The sequence below is a fragment of the Larus michahellis genome, chromosome 21 (genome assembly GCF_964199755.1).
Source record: "Larus michahellis chromosome 21, bLarMic1.1, whole genome shotgun sequence".
NCBI classification, from domain to species: Eukaryota; Metazoa; Chordata; class Aves; order Charadriiformes; family Laridae; genus Larus; species Larus michahellis.
The window spans coordinates 4,663,795-4,688,114 of NC_133916.1; the positions used below are offsets into that span (position 1 = coordinate 4,663,795).

At 61.4% G+C, this 24,320-nt stretch overlaps 2 protein-coding genes across 7 annotated transcripts; both read right to left on the reverse strand.

The window, feature by feature from the left end:
- Positions 1–272: 272 nt before the first annotated feature.
- On the reverse strand, positions 273–11,796 carry ETNK2 (ethanolamine kinase 2). Of its 5 annotated transcripts, XR_012584345.1 has the most exons (9): positions 10,162–11,792; positions 8,400–8,529; positions 6,033–6,292; positions 5,218–5,355; positions 3,322–3,464; positions 3,124–3,207; positions 2,516–2,685; positions 1,752–1,825; positions 273–1,581 (listed from the first exon to the last, which is right to left on the reverse strand). XR_012584345.1 is itself a non-coding variant. In XM_074564140.1 (8 exons), the coding sequence occupies exons 1-7, from the start codon at positions 10,438–10,440 to the stop codon at positions 1,782–1,784; spliced, it is 1,044 nt and encodes a 347-aa protein (XP_074420241.1). In that variant the 5' UTR covers positions 10,441–11,787; the 3' UTR covers positions 273–1,581; positions 1,752–1,781. The 5 variants fall into 5 exon arrangements, 3 of the variants coding, with proteins under 3 accessions (XP_074420241.1, XP_074420240.1, XP_074420243.1); XM_074564140.1 differs by lacking the exon at positions 8,400–8,529 and having other exon boundaries at positions 2,516–2,611; positions 10,162–11,787; XM_074564139.1 differs by lacking the exon at positions 8,400–8,529 and having other exon boundaries at positions 10,162–11,774.
- A 2,077-nt stretch (positions 11,797–13,873) lies between these two features.
- REN (renin) lies at positions 13,874–22,860 on the reverse strand. Of its 2 annotated transcripts, XM_074564270.1 has the most exons (9): positions 22,798–22,860; positions 18,156–18,312; positions 17,857–17,980; positions 17,526–17,644; positions 17,159–17,355; positions 15,883–16,005; positions 15,154–15,298; positions 14,946–15,044; positions 14,236–14,523 (listed from the first exon to the last, which is right to left on the reverse strand). In XM_074564270.1, the coding sequence occupies exons 2-9, from the start codon at positions 18,294–18,296 to the stop codon at positions 14,362–14,364; spliced, it is 1,110 nt and encodes a 369-aa protein (XP_074420371.1). In that variant the 5' UTR covers positions 18,297–18,312; positions 22,798–22,860; the 3' UTR covers positions 14,236–14,361. The 2 variants fall into 2 exon arrangements, with proteins under 2 accessions (XP_074420370.1, XP_074420371.1); XM_074564269.1 differs by lacking the exon at positions 22,798–22,860 and having other exon boundaries at positions 13,874–14,523; positions 18,156–18,422.
- Between the last annotated feature and the right edge of the window lie 1,460 nt (positions 22,861–24,320).

A 24,320-nucleotide genomic window follows, 5' to 3' on the forward strand; every position in this document is an offset into this window, starting at 1 on the left:
TGCTCTGGGACAAGGACAATCCCCAGCAGATGCTGCCAGCAGGGAAGGGGCAGCGAGCGCTGCATGCAAACGCCTGAAGGGAGCTCAGGAGCATGGAGGGGGGGACATCAGCAAGCCCACCCTGTCAGGAAAAGCCTCTGCCAGCATCTCTGCTCCTGCTCTGGCCCTCCCCAGCTGCAGGAGAAGGGCTGAGCGCACCCCCAGGTCCCAGGGGTGCTGCCCCTGCTCCGGCACACGTCCTGCGCCAGTGCCCACAGATCCGCCATCCCGCATTTCCAGCTACCAGCAGCTTTTATTTTGCACCAAAACGAACACCAGATGCAACGAGTCCCGGTTCTTGCTGGGGCAGGTTCCTGTGCCCCTGCAGAGGGGACAGGGACAGCCGCCTTGTCCCCATACCCCTCGCCAAGCAGCCAAGGCAGGGGCAGAGGGGTCCGATTCCACCCCCACAACCGCTGTCATGAGCTGGCCAGTGCTCAGCGGGCCAGGCTCACCCTTGCAGAGCCTGTTGTGGGGGAGCAGCCGAGTGCTGAGAGGGGATGAAGCTGTGCCCAGGTCATGGAGCAGGTTGGCTCCGTTCAGCCTCCGGTCAGGGGGTCCCACGCAGGGACACAGCCACGAGAGGAGCACAGGGATGGTGCCCATGTTGGGGACAGGACCGACCCCCTGGCCATGGGGGAGACAGAGCTGGGACCCCCGTGCTCTGGCAGCGTGGGATGCTACGAGGGAAGCCATGACGGGAGCAGGGAGCTAATGGGAGTCTGGGAGACCGTATCCGTGGGGAAAAGCAGAGCCAGCTGTGGGCTGAGCAGGAGGTGCAGGCACCCAGTGCCCATCGGCAAAAGCTCGCTAATCCCAAACCCACGTGGCTCATGGCTATTGCCTCCCCTTGATGCTTTGCACCATGCAAGGTGGAGCACAGCAGCACCCACGCCTCGTGAAAAAGGGTCCCATGCTCAGACACAGCCCCAAGCCCGGCATCGATACTGACCCATGAAAGGTGCTGGTTTGGGGGTGGGAGCCCCAGCGGGCAAGGCAAGAGGGGAGGGAGGGAGCAGCAAAGGCGACGGGCACAGCGTGTGCATTGGGCAGGTAAAGCAGCTGGGCAGCTCTGGGGGCTCCTGGGCAGATGGTGGCACCCGTTTTCCCCCTCGGGGACAGCACAGAGGGAGCAATCCGGGTGCCAGGCCGAGCAGCAGCAGTGCCAGCAAAGCACCGACCTGCTGGGCACCGGGGCCGAGCCGGGACTCGGCGTTAAGGCGATGGTGAGGCTTCCTCGCGTCGGCAGGGGCCTCTCCGAGGCCGTGGTCCTCTTGAGCATCTCATGGTCCAGTCTCAGGTATGTCCAGGGTCTCCTTTGGCCGGTGGCTGGGACGGATCTCCTCTCCCCCTTCCCACCATCAGGACCTGCCCTCGCCCCCGGCTGGGGCGGGGAAGGGGCGAGGGGGATGCGAGGGCTGTGGACGCAGCAAGGACAAAATAGCTCAGGGTCTCTCGGGCCGGAGCTGCTATTTAGAAATCTGCAGGGCTGTGACCACCGGCTTCATCTTGAAGTACTGTTTAAACCTTAGCTTTGCATATCTGCCGAGAGAGGCAAGAAGGACAGACGTGAGACTACCGTGTCCCAGCCCCTTGTCCCCTTGCCTCGGAGGATCCCTCCGGCACGGAGGGATCATTGGGATCCTCTTGCTCCAATCATCTAACACTGAATTGCACTGGGAGCAAGTGCCCCCCAGCCCCGGTGGACTCACCTTAAGAAGTTAAAGTCTATGGTAGAGTATTTATCCTGGATCAGGCCCCAGCATGCCCAGAGGAAATGGGATGCCTGCAACAGACAAAGCAAGGATCAGAGATGGGCACGGAGCATCCCTGCCCGTGGGATGAGTCGCTCGCGCCTCTCCTGGCCGGGTCCCAGAAGTCCCGTGGCTGTGACGACAGGACGCGGGGTGGCAGCCAGCTGGGGCTGGCCCACACGGGTGTTGTTATACGCTCCGGAGGCTGGTCCCAGCCCGGGCGAGGGATGCCAGCAGGAAGGATGCTGAACAGCCGCACAACGTGCTCAGGGTAGCAGCTTCTGCGTTGGCAGCCGGGATGTCCCTCCTGGCAGCTCCAGCCAGGAAACCAGCTGAGATTTTGCCCTAAGTTACCAGAAAACCAGCTCCACCTGTCCACAGTGTTCACCAAAGAGGATTTCCTCATGTTCAGCTGTGCCCAGGGTCCACCTGGCCTCTCTGAAGGGATGCCCAAGGTCACAAGCTGTCAGAGACATGCTGTCCCTTGGCATGTGTCAGTGGGATGGCAGGTAGCCAGCGCTATCTTTGACCTTGCCCGAGGGCTCAGTGTGTTTGAGGTGCAGCCAGGCTCTTGGGGGCAGCCCCAGGTGCCCCCAAACCCCCCCGGCTGGTACCTGCACCCCCATCCTCGCCAGCACGAAGCCCCAGCTCAGAGCAGAGGGAAACCCGTCCCCCGAGAAGCCCTCGAGAGAGGCTGGCTCCTTCCCACCTCCGCCACTCACCAAAGAAAACTTGTTCACTTGCACGTAGAGAGCCTCCAGCTCCTCCTCGGACACCCCCGCGCCTCCGCCGTCCCCCTGGGTGAGCTGCTTGTAGGCCTGCAGGTAGGAGCGCAGCCACTGCAGCTGGGTCTCCTTGCTGGGGTAGAGGCGGTAATCCACCTCCTTCACGCCTGCAAGGGGAGCCGGGGTCAGCGATGCCCGAGGGGCGAGAAGGGCGAAAGGAAGAGCTTATCCAGGGCAAAGCGACGTGGCCACAGGGCAGGACCGGCTGAGCGAAACCCCTGCAAGCTCCAGGCGTGCACGAGGCGGGGATCAACCCGCCGATTCGAGGCACGCACCCAGCGTGGTTAAGAGCTGGGTTCGTGCAGGCATTGCATCCCAGCAGGCTGCTCACCGCCGGCACGGCACCCACCGCCAGCAGAGACATCCCTCGCACATCGCTCGAACCCCGGGCAGCCCAGGAGCTGCCCCATTTCCCACCACGGAACTGGGGATGCAACTGCCTCCTCCATCCCCAGGGACCGGGACACCTCGGAGCAACCACTGCAACTGATGGTGGGGTGGGGGGGAGGGGGGGCTTCGGTGCCATGGAAAGGTGCCCAACTCACCCGCAAACTCGTTAAAGTGGTTTCCGATGTCGAAAGCCTGGTAGTTGTAGCCGGTGTACTCGTAGTCTATGAAGCGCACGTGCTCTGCGGAGGCAAAGGCAGGGGCTGTGAGAGGGGCTGGAGATGGAGCCGCCAGCCCTCGGGAGGTGGGCGAGGGACAGAGCCCTCCGTCGCGCAGGCGAAGCTGCTGCCACGAACCTCGCGTCCCGTCGTAGATGATGTTCTTGCAGAGCAGGTCGTTGTGGCAAAGGACGATGGGGGACCCCAGCTGAGAGAGCGTTTCCTTCATCCAGGCCAGCTCGTGTTCGAGCATCTCCAGGCTGGGCACGTCCTGCTGGAGGCTGGGGAAGGGGACGGGGTGGAATCACTTCTGCTCACGGGGAACCTCCCGCGGGGGCAGGGGGACAGCGTTGCCCCTTGCTTCCCTCCGCGCATTTTATAAACGAACTCATCGGTGACACAAAGGTAACGAGGCTGCTTTTGTTGGGGGGAAGGTCAGGTTTGGGGGGGACATTGCCCGGTGTGCTGCGTGGTCCCCTCTACTCTGCTCTCGTGAGACCCCACCTGGAGTACTGCGTCCAGCTCTGGAGCCCTCAGCACAAGAAGGACACGGAGCTGTTGGAGAGGGTCCAGAGGAGGGCCACAAAGATGATCCAAGGGCTGGAGCCCCTCTGCTGTGAGGACAGGCTGAGAGAGCTGGGGGGGTTCAGCCTGGAGAAGAGAAGGCTCCGGGGAGACCTTCCAGCCCCTTCCAGTCCCTAAAGGGGCTCCAGGAAAGCTGGGGAGGGGCTGTTTGCAAGGGCATGTAGTGACAGGACGAGGGGCAATGGTTTTAAACCAGAGCAGGGAGGTTTAGATGAGACATTAGGAAGAAGTTCTTTACACTGAGGGTGGTGAGACACTGGCCCAGGTTGCCCAGAGAGGGGTTGGAGGCCCCATCCCTGGAGACATTCAAGGCCAGGCTGGATGAGGCTCTGAGCGACCTGATCTAGTTCACGATGTCCCTGCTCACTGCAGGGGGGTTGGGCTGGATGGCATTTAGGGGTCCCTTCCAACCCAACACATTCTATGATTCTATTCTATGTGGTACCCAGGGCACCCAGCAGATGCCATGGTGCAGCCTCAAGCCCTTCCCTTCTTGCCATCCCTCCCCCAAATTCACCCAACCAGCCACTGAGCCCCCCCAAGCACTCGCTCCCAAAGCACCCGACTAAGCCCCAGGCAACGGGAAATTTGTTTTGGATGCTGCCAGGGCACGTACCCTCTCTGTAACCTCAGAAGTTTCAATTCCAAGAAGAGAGCCAGTTAATGATTACCTAATTGGCTGCACTGGAGGCGGAGGCTCGGGTAAAGTCAGCCTGTGGCAGGGCGAGGGCTGAGAAAAGCCCTGTCCTGCCACCGCCGCTCAAGGAACAGGTTAATTATTCGCTTGCCTTGGGGTTCATTCACCTCCGCCACCTCTTGGGGCTGCCCGCATCCTTCTCTGACAGCCCGGCACTCACCTGCCGTGAACTCAGGCTCCCAGAAATGGGATGAACGGGTTTGAAGTAGGGACTGGCTGCTGAAATCTACACTGGGTTTCTAGCGTCCCCTCCACCACCGTGAGCTGCGCTGTGGACGGGCTGTAAGAAGCCCTGTAAGAAGGGCTTGAGCTTCAGCTTATTCTAAGGAGGGCTTAAAATGCTGGCTAGGTTTGCAGGGAGGAGGAGGAGGAGGCGGATTATTACAGTGGGTGGGAGTCTCTGGCTCAGGCTGGATCCTGCCTGGGTGCTGTACAGACACCCCCCAGAGCTGTCTCTGCCCTAACCCTGCTCCTGGACCGGCAGGAAAGATGCTGACGGGTGCACGGAGATGCCTCCATCCCGCCTGCTCTTGGGGGAGCTTGGCCACAACTTTACTCATGGAGGGATGGTGATCCCGAAGTGACCACGTGGCCGGATCCATCATCACCACTCACCAGCCCCAGATACCCACAGAGGCTTTACCTGGGAACCGGGGCTCTTCCCCCCGGTCCCATACAAGGAAGACTTAGAGATGGGTGGGCAGTGGATGCCCAAGCCAGAGCCTGGCTCTTTGGGATCCCTCTGCCTTTACCTGGGGTTGGATACCTTTGGGCTGAGATCCGTCTTCACGAGGGTGAGGTATTTGTGCAGCTTCTGCCAGAGGATGGGCTTGGGGAGGCTCCCGTTGGCGTGGATGGCGTGTACCCGGGCCATCTCCTGGGCCACCAGCCTGGAAGGGAACAGGGATGCGCGGGTGGGAGGTGGCCGCGCAGCAGCATTCCCGAGAGGAGTGCTCCTAATTTAGATGAGATCTGAGGAAGAAATTCTTTGCTGTGAGGGCGGTGAGCCCCTGGCCCAGGTTGCCCAGAGAAGCTGTGGCTGCCCCATCCCTGGAGGGGTTCAAGGCCAGGTTGGACGGGGCTTGGAGCAACCTGGGCTGGTGGGAGGTGTCCCTGCCCAGGGCAGGGGTGGCACTGGGTGGGCTTTAAGGTCCGTTCTAAGCCAAACTATTCTAGGATTCCTCAAAACCAGCCTCAAGGGGGGTTTCTCAAAGGCTGTGTTTAAAAACGCAGGGTCAGCACAGCTGAAACTCCCCCCCACCTCAGCTGCGAGCCTCTGCGGCATTTCCAGACCCCGTCCGGGTCCAAGGCAGCATTCACCTTGCCAGGTAAAAGCTGCGGTTCTCATGCAGTGCTCTTTATTCACCGAAAGCTGATGCTTTAAAAGCATGGTGATAAACCTGGCTGCAGCTTGGCCCATTTATCCCCCAGCACCAGGTCTGTGCCCACCCGCGATGCCCGAGCACCCATCTGGAGCAAAGGCGGCGAGGGGGAGAGCTGGAAACACGGAGCAAACCCCTTGCTGCTTTCCCCATCCCGCGTTTCTTTCCTCTCCGGACCCGCGCACCTGAAGATGTGGGGGTCCCGCACGTGGTGGGGCCCCAGTGCGATGCCCGGCAGGAACTGGTAGCAGAGCCCATTCTGGAAGGCGCAGTAGAGGTCGGGGGCGCAGCCGTGGGCACGCAGCACCTGGAAGTTCCTCAGCTCCGTCTCCCGGTCCACAAACAGCTCCGTCTTCCTGCCGTAGACGCGGACCAGCACCGCGTCCGCCATGCCCTCGTCCGTGTAGCAGGCCACGAGCTTGTTGGTGATGCCGTCGGTGAAGAGCTGGAGGGGAAGAGGGGCGGCAGAGACGACGCTCGTACATGCCCACCGTGCCAGCCGGGCACGGGGGAAACCCCTTCCCCACCAGCAGGGAGAAAGCAACACGGCAAAGGCAATAACAGGCAAAAGAGAGCACGAAGCAGCAGCGCCCACGGCAGCCAGGAAAGCTCCCGCAGCAGATGACACGAGTTTGCAAGGCCTCGAGGCTCACGAGTGTACTGGGGCTCTGCATGGAGCCACAAGCTAGCGGTTTGGGTGGAAATCCTGCCATTTTTTCACCTGGAAGCTCAGGAACAGCTCAGGTCAGATGTGCCTCCAGCACGCTTGGCACCCGAGCAGCCCTGGGAATCACTCCCGAAAAAAATCAGTGTAAGTCTTTTGGCACAAAATGAAAAAAACCCAACCAAACAAACCACCCAAAAAAACCCCAAACCCTGAATGAGCAAACAACACGGAGCAAACACCACCACCCCCATCTCCTCCTCCCGACCCTCCCCACGGGGCTGGGTCGCTGATAGGCAGGGACGTCTCTGCTGGGGACATCTCGTGTCATCGCTCTGATGGCTCCTCACAGATGGAAAGAGAGTTTTGTTCTCCCGCCGCCCCGGCTTGGCCGCCTGCCCGCGCACATGCAGGGGCTGCCGCCGCTGCCCGCACCGGGCTCCTCTCCCCATCCCGCGGAGATTTCAGTGGCCTCCGGTGCACCCAGGTCACCCCACAGGAGAACCCCTGCCCCATCATCGCCCACGCAGGCGCGGATGCTCAGCCCCACGCAGGCGGGGATGCTCGCTCGGCCCCATGCAGGCGGGATGCTCAGCCCCACGCAGGCGGGGATGCCTGGCCCCACGCAGGCGGGGATGCTCGCTCGGCCCCACGCAGGCGGGGATGCTCGGCACCGAGGCTGAGTGTGCCGAGGAGCCGCTGCTCCCCACGATAGCGATTTCTTTATCCCCTTCGGGCTGGGGGAGCCGGAGCAGGTGTGATGCTGGTGGAGCGGGAGGGGGGCGAGGGCGCGTGCTATGGCAGCAGCGGTGTTCGGGGGTGGGAGAGCTAATTTTAGACATCCCACTCAGCAACTCACGCTCCTATATAGGGTGCCTATATATAGGGCTCCCCATGCAGCCTCCTGAGGGAAACTCAAAGCACTGGAATGAGACACCCGGAGTTAGACGGCGCTAACACCCCTCTTTTCACAGCTGGCTGGTGTTGGATTCGGGGCGAGCATGGCAGGCGGTGAGTGGGCCACCATGTCCCAGCAGGCTGCTGCCCCTCGGCTGCAGCTGGGGTGGGCTGAAGCTTCTCAAGCAACTGAGCTGCTTTTCCCAGGGCAGATAATCTGTGTTTCCACATGGTGCCACGCTCGGCTCTCTCCTCTCCTTCTTCTGCCAGGCCCCAGAGGCCAGAAATTCAGCAAGCGAAAGGTGCCATGGCCCATCCACGCTGAAGACGTTGCACTCGGGGCCGGTGCCCCCCATCAGCCACCCGCACGTCGGCCGCAGGTGAACGGCTCCACATTGAGATGCTCAGTCCTGGCAAAGTCCTGGCGCTGCTTTGTTTTGCTGCTCCACAGCCCCGTCAGCCCTTTCCAGAGGGTTTAATGGGATTACTGAGCCTTATCCCCCCCTGAATTCCAGACCACTAACTTTGGAGACTCACACGTGGTTCGCCAGCAACCTGCACACACGCACGCAGGGGCTCGCCTGCTTTGGAGGCGGCAGCTCCCCCAGCTCCTGAGGAACAACTGCAGCTGCTTGGCAGACGCCTGATGCCGTTCCCTGTGGATCCAAAGTGCAGTCAGCTATCAACGGGGCCACGGCGCTGCTACCAGCCCGAATCCTTCCCCGCTGTGGTTGTGTGACAGCAGGGAGATGGGGAAAGCGAATGTGACTCCACACCTGGAGCCTTGCGGCGATTAAATGCAAAGCAAGACCCAAGCCCTGTGCAAAGATGCTGAAGCGAAGCAGCTCCATCCGACACCCCGGTGCTGCGTCTGCCGTGAGACCCCGCAGCGCTGGCACCCCCAGCTCCAGCAGCCCAGGGCCAGGCTGCAGCAGGGCACCTCGTTGCCAAAGTCGGGCTAACAAAAGTCCAACCATGCCAGAGTCCTCACAGGGGTTTGGCTCCACGTCGCTGTTGCTCTTCTTATCGCCGGATGAGGGATGGAGGAGTGCGTGCTTCCCTGATAGCGCGGCTGGCTGACTCACCGATACCGCCTGTGCCTTCTCGGTACGGAGATGCTTCTGCCCAGGGACAGAGCGTAAAGGATGAGGAGCCAGAGCCCTGGAAAGCGGGCACAACCTGGAGCACAGGGAGCTGAAGCCCCCAGCAAGCAGAGGGTGGGCAGGGGAGACTGAGCGCCCAGACCCTGCCCCAAAGCGCCGGGAGATTATTTTTCTTTTCCCCCCGTGTCACCGGCGCAGCCTGGTACAGCCCCTGCAAGCAGCTGTGCACTGACACCGTGCAACGAGGTGGTGTGAAGCGGGCACGGCTCCAGCGCGCGGAGGAAAGCGAACAGGAACGCTAATAGGAACCAGCTGAGGACCGGCGCACCGCTCCAATCCCCTCCCGAACAGCTCTTGCAATAGCAGCTACGAGAAACGCAACTGGAGGCTTTCCCCCCACAACTCCTAAGGGTTTTTTTTTGGTGGCTGGTTTGTTGCTTTTTTTTTTTTTTTTTTTTAATTAAAAACACATGCACGCGCACACAAGCTGCTGTTGAACACTGACCCCCTCCGATGCCTGGAGAGAGCCTGGATACCAGAGAGCTGGGGTCCTTCTCAAACAGCCATCGCCACCGCGGTCTGCGCTCGGTGCTGCATGGAGCCCGAGACATTTCCTGCCCCTACAACTATTTGCTCCGAGGAACTCGAACTCCCAGCTTCCTGCCTTTTGCCATCTGCCCTTTCATATGTATTTTCCTGCAGCTTCTTGTATTTAATTACACTTGGCTATTAATACATTTTTAATGACACTCCAGGCACACGGGAAGTGTGTGCCTTCAGAGGACATGCATGCACACGTACATACGCTTAAGCGCGCTCAGCTCCGCCACCTCCACATGCCCGTGCCCATCACCAGGAGCCCGTTAAGTGCACAGACACCACCAGCCTCGCGTTTCCACCCCAGACCCGGCACCCCCTGGGCAGAAGCGAGGAGGGGGAAAGGGACATCCATGCCAGGCCGCTGCCAGCCCTGTTTTGCTCCCAGCAAAAGCCCTGCCAGCTCGGGACAGCCGAGCCCTGTCCCGTGCAGGAGCTCAGCGCTGCATCCCAGCTCCCATCCGAACCTGTGCTCAGCCCCCGCGACCTGGCAAAGGTGGAAGCCCCCAAATAACCCAAATCCTGCTCTCAGGATCAGCACTGTTGCACAGCACCCGGTGCAGCACCTGCAGAGGAGAGTCCGGGGGGGACCAGCCACCCTGGTAGCCCCCCAGCCTTCACCCACCTTGGCAGCCTCGAGGGACCCTGGGGACACATTGGCATTCACTGTCACTGCTCCATGACTGCCCGAGGGGTCCCCAAAGCCTGTGCGGGTGGGGGTGTCACACCTTCACGCACCTGATGGGCCCCGGTTACGGTGTGGGAGGGGAGGGGAGAACTGCGGGTGGGGGGACGGGATGCTGCACCCTCCTTGGCAGGTCCTATGGCCCCCCACGGTGGGTCCTACAGTCCCCCTCAGGCGGCCCTTGTAGCCCCCCCAGAGTGAGCTCTATAGCTGCCTCAGGGTGGGCCCTATAGCACCTCGGGGTGAGCCCCACAGCCCCCCTCGGGTGGACCCTACGGCCCCCCAGGGTGGGCTCTGACGGGGCTGCGGCGGCGGGTCCCCGGGGGGCTCCGCGCAGGCTCCCCCCCCACCCCCGCGGCGGGGCGTACCTTGGTCTTCACCCTGGCCGGCTCCCAGCCGGGTCTCAGCTCCCGCATGAGCCGCAGCGCTCCGGGCAGCACGTCCCCCTCGTCCACCGCAATGCCGAGGTGGGGCACGGCGGGGCTCTCCCCGCCGCCGCCCCCCGGCTCCGGCCCCGGGCAGTCGGGGCAGCGGCCGGGCGGCACGGCCATGCCCAGCTCCGCGCCGCCGGAGCCGCGGCCCATGTGCCGGGGGCTGCCGCGGGGCCGGCGGCCGCGGGGAGGAGCCGCCCGCCGTTGGGAAGCCATGAGTCACCGGCCCGCCTCCCGCCCGCCTCCCGCGGCAGCGCCCGCCCGCATCGTGAGGTCAGCGGGACCCGCACCGGACCCGCATCGGGACCCCCCTCCGGGACCCGCACCGGGATCCTCCCCCGGGAACCTCCCTGGGACCCGCATCGGGATCCTCCCCCGGGAACCCCTCCGGGACCCGAAACGGGATCATCCCCCGGGAACGGCACCGGGATCCGCACCGGGATCCTCGCTTGGGAACCACCCCCGCGACCAGCCCCGGGACGCACAACGGGATGCCCCCCCGGGAACCTCCCCGCGATCCGCACCGGGATCCTCCCCCGGGAACCTCCCTGGGACCCGCACCGGAATCCTCCCCCGGAAACCCCTCCGGGACCCGAAACGGGATCATCCCCCGGGAACGGCACCGGGATCCGCACCGGGATCCTCGCTTGGGAACCCCTCTAGGACCCGCACCGGGAACCACCCCCGGGACCCACAACGGGACCCGCACGGGGTTTCACCTCTGGGAACCTCTCTGGGACCCGCACCGGGAAACCCCCTCCGGGACCCCCTCACAGGATCATCACCGGGACTCCTCATCGGGAATGCCCCCGGGACCCGCACTGGGACCCCCCCACCCGGCAACAGAACCGGGAACCTCCCCCGGAACCCGCACCAAAACCGCATCAGGACCCCGCATCGGGAACACCCCTAGGACGCGCACCGGGACCCCACCTCGGGAACCACACCGGGAAGCCCCCCTGGACCCCATACCGGGAACACCAACCCCCCGGGACCTGCACCAGGACCCCGCACCAAAGATTCCCCCCAGGACCTGCACTGTGACTCCACATCGGGACGCTCCCCCCCAGGACATCCCTCAGGACCTCCCCCCACCCATCACATCTGCTGCCGGTGCCCTCCATCCCCCCTATCCCCAGATCCCCTCAGCCATCCCAGGGGAGGCTCCGCACAGCTTCCCCCATCCCTTTGGGGTCTGGGATAAAAAGGATGGGGAGGCACGGGACGCGCCCCAGGATGTGCTGGCAGCACCCTGGGCTCCAGGAGGGACACATCCTCTCCGGACCACCCTCTCCCATCTCACCCACCAAGCGCCCACCCCCACAGGGGATTTACAGTTGGGCTGGAGAGAGGTTTGATATTTAAAGACAGAGCACAACTGGCCCGTTGGCACAGCCCCCCCGCAGCCGCTGATACCGCTCCAGCTCCGGCTTCATTATCGAAGGAAATAACAATTGCACATGGCTCGGAGCGGAGAATGCCCCCTCCAAAGTTTACAGCTGGCTGCGGCTGAAACCAGCTAAATGGACCATGGAGACTTGGGGAAAATCGTTTAAGGAAGGGGAAAAAAAATAAAGCAGCCAGCTCCCCGTGTTTCTAAATATAGAGCGAGCTCTGTCAGTTTTAATAGGATGGTCATAATTGCTCCCGCCGCTTTGCTGGGCTGAGGGTGGCCTAATTGCTCGCCCATAACAATCACAAGTGTTAATACGGGGCAGTGGCGGGTGAGCGGTGCCTCGCAGCCAGCAGCCACCAGGAAATTGCCCTGGCACAGGCGATTAGAGGTGTTAATAGGATGGCTTAAGGGGCCCAGGAGCACCACCGCCAGCAGCCCGGGCATTTTTACCCTCCCACTGCTCAGAACAACTCTGTTGAATAGGGACAGAACTGGATCCACAAAAAACATCCTTATTTTAGGCCAGCCTGACCATTTTCCAGCTGAGGGCTATAGGCAGAAGCCATCATGGGGGCTTAAGTCACCTGGTGCTTTTCCAAGCTCACATCCACTCGAGCCTTTGCGGTGTAGAATAGGACAGAGAAGGCTTAGTTATTTCCAACTGGAGAGTTTCCCTGCGGTAGGAAGGAAGGGGAGAAGCCTGCCAGCATCGCTGTACGGCCAGAAGGTTGTGGAGAGGCCGGGCTGTAGCTGCAGCGCTGATCTGTGCAGGTGTCCCCATGCTGGGCGTCTCTGGGCAGCTCTGCCCTCCCTCCCGTGCTGCCGCTGCTTCTCAGCCCCTGGGAAGCTGCCTGGAGCGGCCGGGAGTGCTCAGGAAATGCTGGATGAACACGAGATACGCTGGTGGCTGGGGCCCCTTCCCTCCACCCCCGGCCCCCAAAGAGCCGCTGCCACTGCTCTCCTCGCCCCTGTGTTGGAGGTGATGGATCAGTGCTGCAGAAGGCAATGGCAAGAAACCAGTAACGTCGTTGGGTGCCTGGAATTTCCCCTCCTTGGAGACTCAGGGTTGTGCATCCCAGTGTTAAGGGGTTTAAATGCAACGTGGCTGCAGGGAGCCTCCCAGGAGGGACAAACATCCGCTCAGCCACATCCTCTCTGCTGTAAGGCTCTGCTGCTGCTCGGTGGGACGGGGCAGGGGGTGAGGTGCGGTGCTGGGAGGGATGGGAGGGCTGGCAAGCAGAGGCTGCTGCCTACCTGGCTGGAAAGGCCACGCAGCAGCTGCCGTTTCAGTGCTGGCAGGAGCATCCCTCTCCCGAACATCCCTGCAGCCTGAGGCAGCTCGTGTCAGCAACAGGGAATTCATCAGCAGTCATCGCCGGTGGCAGAAATGAGGATGAGAAGCTTCTGCGAGCGGTTGCACTCAGATGCTGGCTTGCTCCAGGCTCTGCTCCAGAAGCCCAAGCGTTGTGCTCTGCTGTACAGGCACGTTTCCAGGGCTCGGCTGCGGACCGAGTCACAGACCTGAGCTGGTCGAACTGGAGACGAGAGAGTGTGTCGCAAACCGCTTGGCATTGGGGAAGCGCTTGGATTCGCAGCTGCTGGGCTGTAACTGGAAGCACTGCAGCTCTCCCGCAGAACTGGAAATGTCAGCCTCCAGCTGGGAGCCCTGGTCTGTCCTCTCCTGCCAGGGCAGCCGGCGCGGGGCTCGCAGCTCCAGCTCCCGCTGAGCATCGTCTCCGCACATGGCCGGGACAGAGCCCGGCCTCCAGTTGTTAGCTGGAGCCAACGTGGCAAGGAAAACAGATCCAGCAACAGATCCTGCCTTCCTGCTGGAGCAAAGTCAGCCACCCTTAACCACAGCAGGTTACCCCTTAACCACAGCAAGTCACCCCTTAACCACCTTAACCTTCCCTTCCCCCGGGAGCAGCAGAGCAGATGTACAGCCCGGTCCCTTTGTCCCCAGGGGTGCGACCAGCTGTCCCGGGTCCCCCTTGGGAAGGCAGGTCGAGGCATGGGTCGCCCACACAGCACCTCATCTCCTGCAGAAAGAGCTTGTTTGCTGTTTGGAAAGACCCCGATTTGCCTACAGGTAGATGTTGCGGCACTAACCGGGAGCGTGTTCACTCCTAGGAAATGGGGAAGGACATAAATGCAGTGGTGGGTCACAGAGGAGCACTTGTTGTCCAGTTCTCTTCATAAAAGTGCCTGATCCCTCCCCCTCTGCAAGAATAAGCATCCACTCAGTGTCCTGTTGCTCTGAGTTTGTTTAATATTAAAGTCATAAAGAGGGGTAGGGTTAACACCAGCTACAACGATCATTACACACAGCCAGTTAATTTTTCTCCCATTCAGAGAATAACACAAACAACCAGATCATCCCTCCTCAGTCTCAACCCGCCAGCAGCGATCCCCTGCGTGCCAGGTGCTCTATTGCACATCACCCTAAAAGTCCCTGGAGGTGCGATTCCAGACCCAAGATCCCGTTAGGATTTCCAGACCGAACGCCCTCGCCAGAAGACGCATTTAAGGCTCAGTTCTCCCCGGCAGCAGAGACTCTCGGGAAGCAGAGCGGGGGTTTTGGAGTGGGAGAAGGCGAGGTTTTGCAGTTGCTTCAGTACAGAGAGGAGGTGGCTGAGCGGTAAGGAAACGCCGTTCTCGTTTGCACTTCAAATCCTTCCTTCTCGGTGATACTCTTGCCTCCAGGCTGGTTGCCCCGTCCCTCTGCCCAGCGCCCCCGGCAGTCAGCGGGCTGTGGCGAAGCCGATGCGGTTGTTGCGCCGGTCGAATTTGGTGTAGTAGTGCCCGATGAAGCTGGCGCCCAGGATCCAGAGGGGACCAGCCGGGGGTGGGATGTCCAGCCCTGAGAAAGCCACCACGCAGACGTCCTCCCCGTACTGGGATTGCTGCAAAGAGGAGACCCAGGTGGTGATGGAGGGGCCAGGAGGGAGATCTCTACCGCAGCGTGCCCAAGGAAGGGCTGTGATCCCCTGCTCAACACCCTTCCCTTGGCCTCGACGTTCCTTCCTCCAGGAAGGAGGATCCCTGCCTGTCTCTGCTCTTTGCTGCTCACCCCAAATCTCCCCGAAACCACCCAAGGAAGCAGCGACAGGTTGGTCCGGCTCACCTGGAAACCTCTGCCGAACGGGAGGGTTTGGGGAAAAACAAGAAACGTCATTCCGGGGCTCATCCCAGCTGCTTTAGGGGAGCCAGGAGGGTGCGGGATGCTGCAGGAGAGCTGCACCCCGAGATGCACCGCTCTCCCTGGCCGACGCACCCACCCCGGGGAGAGCCCCCCTCCCGCCCCGCGCGGAGGGATGCCGCTTACCCGCAGGATGTAGGCTGAGCCGCTGAGCACGTACGCCTTCCCCCCCAGGTGGAAGGAGATGTTGGGCAGCTGAGGGACTCGGTCACAGTCCACCACGTACTGCGGGAGGGGGAGACAGCGCTGAGCCCGTCCGCTGGGGGAGGGATGGGCTGGGGTACAAGCGGCGAGGGGGCAGGGACGCAGAGCAGGGCAAGGGGGGGTTGCTCACCTCTCCTTCGGCCATTTCTGCTGCCCCGATGGCTTTCATCAGCACGGAGACGGGGCCGGCGGGGCCGGTGATGTAGGATGCTCCAGTGTCAATGGCCACTGAACAGCCTTCCTTGCAGAAGAGGATTTCGGCCCCTATGGACACCCTGGAGCAGGAGGGGAGAGTGGTTGCCTTTCGGCTCCCAGGGCTGTACACACCCACAGGCAAGTGTGCCACATCTTTGGCCAGGGCACGCTGGCCAAGCAGAGCATGTGCTGCTCCCGGTGCCTCCAGAGTACAGACTCTCCCAGGGGCACTTGGAACCCTCCCTTCAAGCTTCTCAAATGCGAATGCTAAGCTTCATCATGTGTGGGTTTTAGTAGTTTTTTGATATTTTTTTTTTTTTTTGAATCAAACAAAGCGGAATTGTTTCAGTGCCTCACACTCCTTCGGCAGGACTAAAGAGGGTTAAACTCTTCCACTGCGGCTTCCAAGTCGGATCAGCCCACGGTGCCACCCCCTCTGTCGCTCCCCAGCTCCTTGCTGAGCCTGGGGAGGCAGCTCCCTGCTGGAGGAACCAACCCAGCTCCGCGCCAGAGGGGAAAGCATCCGCCAGCAACGCTGAATGAACACGTGCCCCCACGGACCACCTTCCCCAGCACCCAGCAAGCTTTCCCCAGGCCCCCCCTTGCACACCCAGGGAGCTTTGCAGGATGCGGCCGGCGCAGGGGCATCCCTGCCCTCACCCACCCCTTCATGCTGATCTGCCAGTAGCCGCTCTTGCTGACATTCAGGTAGTGGAAATCCCCCATGTAGTAGGCTGGGTCGCTGCCTCCGAGGATTATTTCCCCCCCGGGTTTCAGAGGAGCGTTCCTAGGGTGCAAAACACAGCGGAGTGATCCCCACCCCCAGCTGCTGTCCCCGAATAAACAGGGAGAAGGGAGCAGCCCCGGGCACGGGGCTCTGCAGGGAGCAAGGTGGGGCAGAAGAAACCCTGAGTTAGTTCAGAGGGGTGCGAGAGCTGGCAGGAGAGGGGGTGCCACATGCTGAGGTCTCCGAGCAGGTGGGTGCTGGCTGCTGTGCCGGGCAGGCGTGCGGGCAGTGCCCGGGGCGGTGTGAGCTCCCAGGGACCAGGGCTCGCCAGGGGCCGGCAGCGCGAGCGGGGTCTGCTGCCCGTCCCCGGGGAGCGCGGGTGACTGTTAGTGGGTGCTGCCTCGAAGCGCTCATGCTTTTCATCTTCTTACTTCGAAGCTCTGCAAAGAGAGAGATGCTCCATAAGCCTGTGGTCCCAGAGCGGCTGTGTCCCCTGGGTGCCGAGGGGACCCGAGCACCACCCAGACAAGGCTGTGGTTACAGCCAGCATCGTTAGGCTTTGTTCGTTATTGATGGATCCACCTTTAGTTGAGGTAAAGGGCTACCATGCCTGCTTTAAGCCTGCGTTTGTGGGTCTGTCACTGCACATTGCCAGGAGCTGTGGGGAGTGCTGGGGGGGGACAGCATTCCTGCTCTGCCAGAATGGGTCCTCCCGCTGCTCCCGTGGGTTTTGGTGCTGCTGGGAGGAGGGATGCTGGTGCACAACATTTTGGTGCAAGAAATGAAAGGGGTTTGGCTGACAGTGCAGGTTTTTCTTCAATAGATTATTTCTTTTTTTAATTTTGCCTTTAGAGGAAACACTAAATCCACTGCTGTCTGTGATTGCTCCAGCCCCATTAGCAGAGCTGGCGACTCCGCAATCCGACAATGATAAACGAGCGTGGAGCAGCCTCTCCCACTCTCGGCACTCCCTGCCCAGCAGCTCCAGATAAGCATCCACCTGGCTCTGCCTCTTGTGCTGCATCGTTCCACCCCAGCTCCTCCAGACACCCCCCGCATGCCCGTCCCCTCCATCCCAGCCGGAGCCCTACAGCCCCAGACATGGGGCTTTCCCAGTCCCGAGATGCAAACCCAGCATCCCGCCGTTCCAATGCCCATCCCCTGTAAAACAAGCACCTCCCCAGCCCCAGCGCCTGCCATTCAGGAAACCCACCGGCTGTAGTAGACAGAAAACACGTCCTCCTTGAGGATCTGCTGGGAGAGGATGCGGTCGAAGACGGGGGTGATGCCGTCGATGGCCTGGCTGGGGTAGCCCATCCCCAGCACCCCATCAAACCTGGCAAAGATGAAGGGGAAGGCAGGCAGCGCCGTCGCCTCGGCGAAGACCTGGATGATGGGGATGTCTGACACCTGGAGAAGGGCACAAGTGTCCTTGCAGGGAGCTGGGGGGCTAAATCCCCATCAGACCCCCCCTGCTCTTGGATAACTGGGGATGCTCTTGTTGGGCAGCAGAGCCACAGGTGGGCATCTCCCTGCTGAGCCAGCGGCTCCAGGTCTGTGAATTCAGGGCACGCACTCACCATGACGATGTCTTGGCTGAGGAAGCCTTTGACGCTTCCCGTCCCGTAGCGGATAGCGAAGCCCGTGCCATTGGCTATGTACGTCCGCGACTTGGAGGAGTCGTAGCGGCTGTGGGAAACTGGGGAGAGGGAGAAGGTGCATCAAAGAAAGCGAGGGAGGTGGCAATGGCAGGACCGGCTGAGCGTCTGTGCTCCCCCAGTCTCCATGGGATGATGAACCCCTCCTGCCCCAGTGCCAGGACAGCAGCAGAGAGACCCCCCTGTGCAAAGGTAAACCCACCCCAGCCCACTTTTACATCCTCGAGATGGAGGGACATGTCCCCATACCCACCGCAGGCGCTGTAGAGGGGGGAGCACTTGTAGGACGGCACCCATAGATTGGCCGAGCCTGTGTCGAAGACCACCTTGAAGGTCTGGGCGGGGGTACCGATGCTGATCTCGCCGAAATACTGGGTCTGGAAGAGACACGGCACGGGGAGCATCACTGGGGTCACAGCTCAGATAGCGGAGGGGGCTCACGCAGACCCCAGCCCCCGGCAGCACCTGCACCGGGGGGGTGCAGCGGGCAGGACCCGGGGGGGTGCAGGGCCGTGCCGGGCTGACAGGCCCCCCCCGCAGGGAGAGACTCACATCCAGGTAGTTGGTGAGGAGGGTGGGAGCCGTCCCGTTCCTGGGGCCGGCCGCGCCGCTGCCTCTGCTCTGCCTCAGCTCGGGGAAGACGTCGGACACCTTCACACCCATCTCCTGCAGCGTCTGGCGGATGGAGGGCATCCTCCGCAGCGCGATCCTGCCGGGGGTGGGGGGGCGAGGGCAGGGCTGGGGGGCCGGCGAGCACCGGGGTACCCGCAGGAGACACACACACACACACACACACACCCCCGATCCCTGCCACCGCCCCCCCGCAGCACTCCTGCCTTGGGAAATCCAGCCGGGTGGCTCTAGATGGCAGCAGCTCCCCGCGCCGTGGGGCTGCCAACCGAGCCCCGGTGGGTCCCGCTGCCACGGCATCCCCGAGCCCCTCACCGGCCCCGGGGCCTGGCGGGGGGATGCAGCAGGTGGGATGCACCACGACCCCCGCGGGGCAGGGACCCCCCACGGGGGCTGGTTGCTGCAGGAGGCACCCACCGATGCCGGGCAGCCACCCACGGGGGGAGCCCAGCCCCACGCATCTGTCTGCAAGTGAAGCGTTTCGCCTTGGCCTCCTGGGCTATTTGGGAGACAGGGGTGGTGCCGAGCCGTGGGGTGCTCAAGGGGAGAGAGGAAGAGGAGCAAGGTGTGGTAGCGCAGAACAGAAAAGGAGGAGGAAGGGGAGAGGGGTTCCCCAGCATGGCTGCAGCAGGAGGAGAGTCCCTCGGTCCTCAGCACCAGCCCAAGCACCCAAAAAACAAGCGGGAGACAGCAAGACCCATGACATTGTGGGCCACCTGCAACGCGCATGCCTGCTGACCTCTGCAAAGCCTGGGCTGGCGAGGGGAAGAAGCTGGCGCCCCAGGTCACGGCCAAGATCATCAGATACTGCTGCACCCTCCTGCTGCGTCCTGCCGGCATCGCGCTCTCCCCGGGCAGCCGCCTCCTTTGCCAGCAGCTTCGTTGCATCCCAAAGGGGAGGATGCTTTTATAGCCTGGGTTTCTGCATCCGTGTGGGTTTCTCCTCCCCGCTGGCCGGGGGAGGGCTGGGGAATCCCACGGGCAGCACCGTGGGCAGGTGGCTAGATGGTGACAGCCCCTGCGGAGGGTGGCACGGCCAGGAGAGCCCCGTGCCCGGCTGCAGGTGGGCACAGCTGACAAGTATGGCTGGCAAAGGGAGCTGTGAATAGCTGGGAGCCGCAAGCCCACGCTCCTTGTGGTTAATGGCATTGCTACGTGTCAGCACCCGGCCATCGCTAACGCGGCGTGTGCAGGGCATGGGCCAAATGCCTGCTGGTGTCAATCAGGAGAGCTGACGGGTGATGCTGACACAGGTGGCTCAGGTCTAGAAAGCAGTCTGGCCAAGGAGATGTCCCTGAGCTCCATGCTGCAGAGGAATGGGGTTGTCCCTGAAGGCCCAGGGTTGGGAACAGCAAGAGGAACTCAGCCACAGCCCCTCCAGCCACGTAGACACCAATTGCAAACCCACCAGACCCCACTGCCCTTATGGGGGCTGCTCTGAGCACAATGAGGGGGAACCTCCCCCCCCGGCTCCATTACACCAGCGAGGGAGCAGAGGCAGGGGCAGAGAACAGCTGAACTCACTGCAGGGGTTGCATATGACATAAGATCCAGGTACGAGCATCCACAGCCTGGCCAGGCACACCGCTGTCGGGAGGAGCGGTGTGTTCTCTGCCCTGTAAAAGCAGCGTGCAGAGGAGCCCAGCGTGGCTCTGGGTGCCCGAGCTGCTGTGCCTGCTCTGCCCTGTGCTTTGGAAGGGAGATGCTGCTCGAAAACGCCAGGGTGGGCTGCGGAGGACTCCTGCAGACAAGGTGCATCATTGGTCCCCAGCTCACACACAGCTCTGTTTCCCTGAGTAGCGCCTAGCCCAGGGTGGTGGGTGCCGGATCAGGCCCCGTGGCTCCAAGCCCAGTGCTTGAGCTCAGGGAATCTTGGTGGGAAATGACTGCAAAGGCAATAAAATTGTTCTTGGAAGAAACCTGATGACACACTTGCCCCTGCCTCAAAACCCCGGCTCCGCAATGATGCCGATGTGCCCCTGTTGCGGATGGGGTTTGTTTGTTTGGGGCACTGCTGTCACCCTTGCTCAGGGGACACCATTGCTGAGGGGGGTGAGGAGGACACCCCACAAGCTACAGACAGCTTCCCCCCAAAACCAGGACTTCAAAAACTCCTTCCCCTGGGGGATTTTGGCTGTAGCCTTTGGAGCCAGGGGAAGGCTGACCTCGGCGGGCACCGAGGCTCTGCCCCGTGGGTCGCAGCCCCGTTCCCCCCAGCCCTGACGTCTTTTCCCACGCCAAGCCCCGGTGCTGCGTCACTCGGGGGAGCTTGTGCCCCCGCGCAGGTTGCGGCGAGGTGCAGAGGTCAGGAGGCAGCAGCCCAGCCCAGGAACCACAGTGATGCGAGAGAGAGAGCCTGGCAGGGAGCCACCGGACATAAATCCCCTTCCCGGGCATCCCGCGGGCCCTGCCTGTTTTGCCGAGCCCCGTTCCCCAAAGGAGAGGCCGGGGCTGCAGCGTGACTTCAAAGGAAAGGGACCACGTCAGCCCAGGGAAGGTGGTCCCAGGAGCCATGGGGCTCCGGCGCTTCCAGCTCCCCTTTGACCCATGGCCAAGGGGAGACACGTCTGCAGGAGCCCCGAGGAGCGTTAGATGCTCTGGGCACGGCTTTTCCCTGGGAAGGATGGATGGACTCCTCTCCCGTGGGGCAGCTGGAGCGGGATGCAGCTGGGAATGGTGGAGGGCTGCGGGTACCAGGGAAGAGGCAGCACCAGCCCGCTGCGATCCCCAAGGGAGACAGCCCTTCCCTGCCAAGGGGCTGGGCACCACAGCCCTTTTGATGGGAACCCAAGGCATAAACAGGCAAAAACAACTTACCCAAGCCCATCAGAGAACTGAGGGCTGTTGCCTTGCAGTGGCCAGTGGTAGCCCTGAGCCTGACCTGCCTTGCTGGCAGCACCAGGGCTGGAGGACGCCCTCGGTACAGGACACCTTCCCCACACAAGGAAAATCCCCAGAAGGCGTTTTTCACTTACCTCTGCCAGCAGCAAGCAGGGATGAGCAGCTGGTGCATGGGAGAAGCGTTGGAAAGTCCTGACACGGGGCTTTAAATAACCTACAAAGGGTACGTTTGTGCACGGGGTTATAGGAACCAGGGGAGGGGGAAGGAGCGTCGCCCCCCGGCTCGAAGGGCTGGAGCAGGAGCCATTCCGAGGGCCAGGCTCTGCCGGGCAGCAACAGGGACATCAACCAGCTCCGGGACCGCACCGATTTTATCCCCAGCCCTTCAGGAGCCCCAGACCCGCCGGGAAGATGCTTAACGATTCCCACGCAGCCCCGAAGCACCCGGCAGCTCTAAGCAAAGCATCGCTTAACCTGAATTTGCCAGGACTGAAAGTAACAGGCCGGCAGGCGAGGCTGCAGCCTCCCTGCTCGGTGCCTGCGCTGCTGCGGGAAACCTGCCGCACTTCGCTGCAAAGGGCTGGGGCTCCATAAAATCGCCTATCCTATAAAGGGCAGCTCATCTGGAAACAGCAGGGGAACGCTCTTAAGTTATTTTCCCTGCCTGCTTTCAAGGAGTCAGACGATTGAGCGCAGAGTGAATTCAAGGAAAAATGCTTTCCAGAGAGAAACAAATGCTTCCCTCTCTAGTGTCAGGCTGAACAAGCGCATTTCTTACAATAAAATTTGAAATATTAAGTACTTCCCTCTCTAAATGGAATCATTAGGAAGTTTTACTGAATAGCCTTATTTCTTAAGGGATTTTTAAAACGGTACAAAAAGGTAGGCACATTTCTGTCCTTCCCACACATTTTACGCGCATTTCTAATCCGTGAGTTTGTTGCTCGTAAAAAACACACGAGGCTCGTGAGGATCCTTGTTCCGCATGACCAAAAAGCTCAAGCACCAAAGCAACTTTTGGAAAGGACTTCGGCTCCGGACGGCACCGACACTGGGGGAATTCGGCCATTGACGTCAGCAGAGCCAGGGCTTCACCCAAAGTGTTTGCTTAAAACCAAAACTTCTCTGGCAGGGCACATCGAAATCGCAGTTTACTGAACCAGAGGGAAAACATTTCCCTGCAATAAGCCCCAGAAAGGCAGGCTGGGGAGAGCAGCGCCAGCTCCCGCTCGCTGCTGCCTGCTCCATCCCAGCCTTTCCCCGGGTCACTCTGGAGCCAGCCAGGAAGCATCCCCCACTGCCACCCAGGGATGATGCTGGATGAAGCCTGGCTTCATTTTTCCCAGCAGGGTGAAGTCCTGGGGACACACACCCAGGTGACCCGTACTTGCTGCCACGGGGATGGGGCATTAAACAGAGGGAATCACGTTATCCTGCACGCGACGTCTCTAGGAGCGCTCCTCTTCCTTCTGGGGAAGCTCCGAAGATGAAGCTTCACCAGGAAAAGTTGCTCTGCAGCCCAAGTTTTCAGCCGGGGTGAAGCAAAGACAGGAATTGCAGCTAGGCACCAGGGAGGCTGCGGCCCTCGCTTATCCGCGTGACGCCTATCCCGCTCTTCCTCTCCCATCCCTCCTCCCCCGGCAGCTGCCCGGCTCTCGCTCTGCTCCAAACCCCTCCGCTTTATCATCAAAGCTGGCCCTGACACCAGCAGAGCTGGACCCACCTCTACCTTCCTCCTGCCCACAGCCAAGCTGGTGCTGGGAAACTGCTCCGTTTTCTTTTCCCCCTTCTCAGGAGCATTCTGTGGATGAGCAGCTGAGGGATGCTGCCCTCATTTATACCTGCTGTGGAGCTCATCCTCTGCTCCCCAGGGCTCAGGCAGGCTGCTGGGCCTGGGCTTTGGGTACCCAAATGAGTGACCCGCCATCAGCTGAGCCTTCAGAGCTCTGCTCTCACCTGGTGCCAACCCACCGCGAACCCGGGCACGGGGGCAGTACCTGCAAAGTGCCACCAGCTCCATCAGGCTGCGCTTCAATCAAGAGGGAACAGGTTTAACTCAAACTCATTAATTAATTCTTGCAAGTTAAGAAGGGTATCTGCACAGGGACCAGCTTTGATGTGATTGCCTTGGTTTAATTAAGCTCCTGCTTGCACCCAGCTTCCCAAGCGCTCATAGAAACCTGGCTCGCATCCGTTTAGCTTGTGTCTCTGGTCGCGCGGACCCGTTGAGTTATCCGACCAGTTCTCCGGCCATGCTGGCTGCGCTCCTGGGGAGAGGAGTTTCTGCAGCCCGAACAAAACAGCTCCTTTATAATCATCGGAGGTTAAGCTCAGAGGGCTCCGCACTGTCCTCATATTCCTGCCTGCAGCGAAGGTCTCCCAGCGAGCAGCTGGCCCCTCACACCGGGGGTTGCTCATCCTCCGGAGCATCCAGCAGCGCAGGTCCTGCCTCAAGCAGGGTCTAAAAGCATTTGATGCACCTGGGCCTGAAGGGTTCTTGAGGCCAAATCGGCTGCAGAGAGGACGCAGAGGGGACGTGGTGGGCGACGCGATGTGATGGGGCCCCCAGCAGCCGGCCAAACCAGCCACTTTCCATCCCTCCAGACACAGGCTGGAAAGCGGCAGGTTCCCATCGCCCTCTCAGAAGGTGTGCTGGGGCTGTGAGGATGCGCGGCGGATGAAAAGGTGCTTTGAATGCCAGCCGATGGGGCCGGATCCCTCTCCGGGGTGTAAGCCACACATCTCAGCAGGAGCGGTGCAGACGTCTGGGTCGCGGGTGGGCAGCCAGGCTCCCCCAGCACCCATACTGGTGTTGGGGTGGGCACAGGGCGCTGGAGATGTTCTCCTGGCTCAAACCCTGGCAGAACTCTCCCGATGCTCGCCACCGCCGTGGGTCCCACCGGCTCCATCCTGCCAGGCAGCAGCCAGCGGATCCAGCTCTGCTCCTTCCTGGCCGCGTCCCGCAGGAAGCAGGTCTATGGGAAATGCAGGTCCTGGCCCGTAACGCTCAGAGACAGCAGCACTGTAGCTCTATGGATTTGCTCCAGCCCCCCCACCCCACCCCAGCATCTCTCAATTAATTAATAACCCCAGATGTCATTTGCTTTTTCATGGTGGCTGAATTTGAACAGGGTAATTTACTCTCCTCCGATCGGGTCATGAAATGTTAATGTGGTTTAATGGGTGTTTTCCTAACCTCCCCTACCCTCTCCCGCGGCTCCCCGGGCTCTGCTCTCTGCAGCCCAC

Bases quoted from the DNA above. Each gene is read 5' to 3' on its own strand.
- ETNK2 (XM_074564139.1), bottom strand. From the start codon at position 10,440: ATGGCTTCCCAACGGCGGGCGGCTCCTCCCCGCGGCCGCCGGCCCCGC. The intron at 6,293-10,161 runs GTACGCCCCGCC...CTTCCCCTCCAG, and splicing joins CGGCCAGGGTGAAGACCAAG to CTCTTCACCGACGGCATCAC. The intron at 2,686-3,123 runs GTGAGTTGGGCA...CTCCCCTTGCAG, and splicing joins CCACTTTAACGAGTTTGCGG to GCGTGAAGGAGGTGGATTAC.
- REN (XM_074564269.1), bottom strand. From the start codon at position 18,296: ATGCCCTCCATCCGCCAGACGCTGCAGGAGATGGGTGTGAAGGTGTCC. The intron at 17,356-17,525 runs GTGAGTGCGTGC...GCCCTTCTCCAG, and splicing joins TCAGCCAAGACATCGTCATG to GTGTCAGACATCCCCATCAT. The intron at 14,524-14,945 runs GTAAGCGGCATC...TCCTCTTTGCAG, and splicing joins GCTCAGCCTACATCCTGCGG to CAATCCCAGTACGGGGAGGA.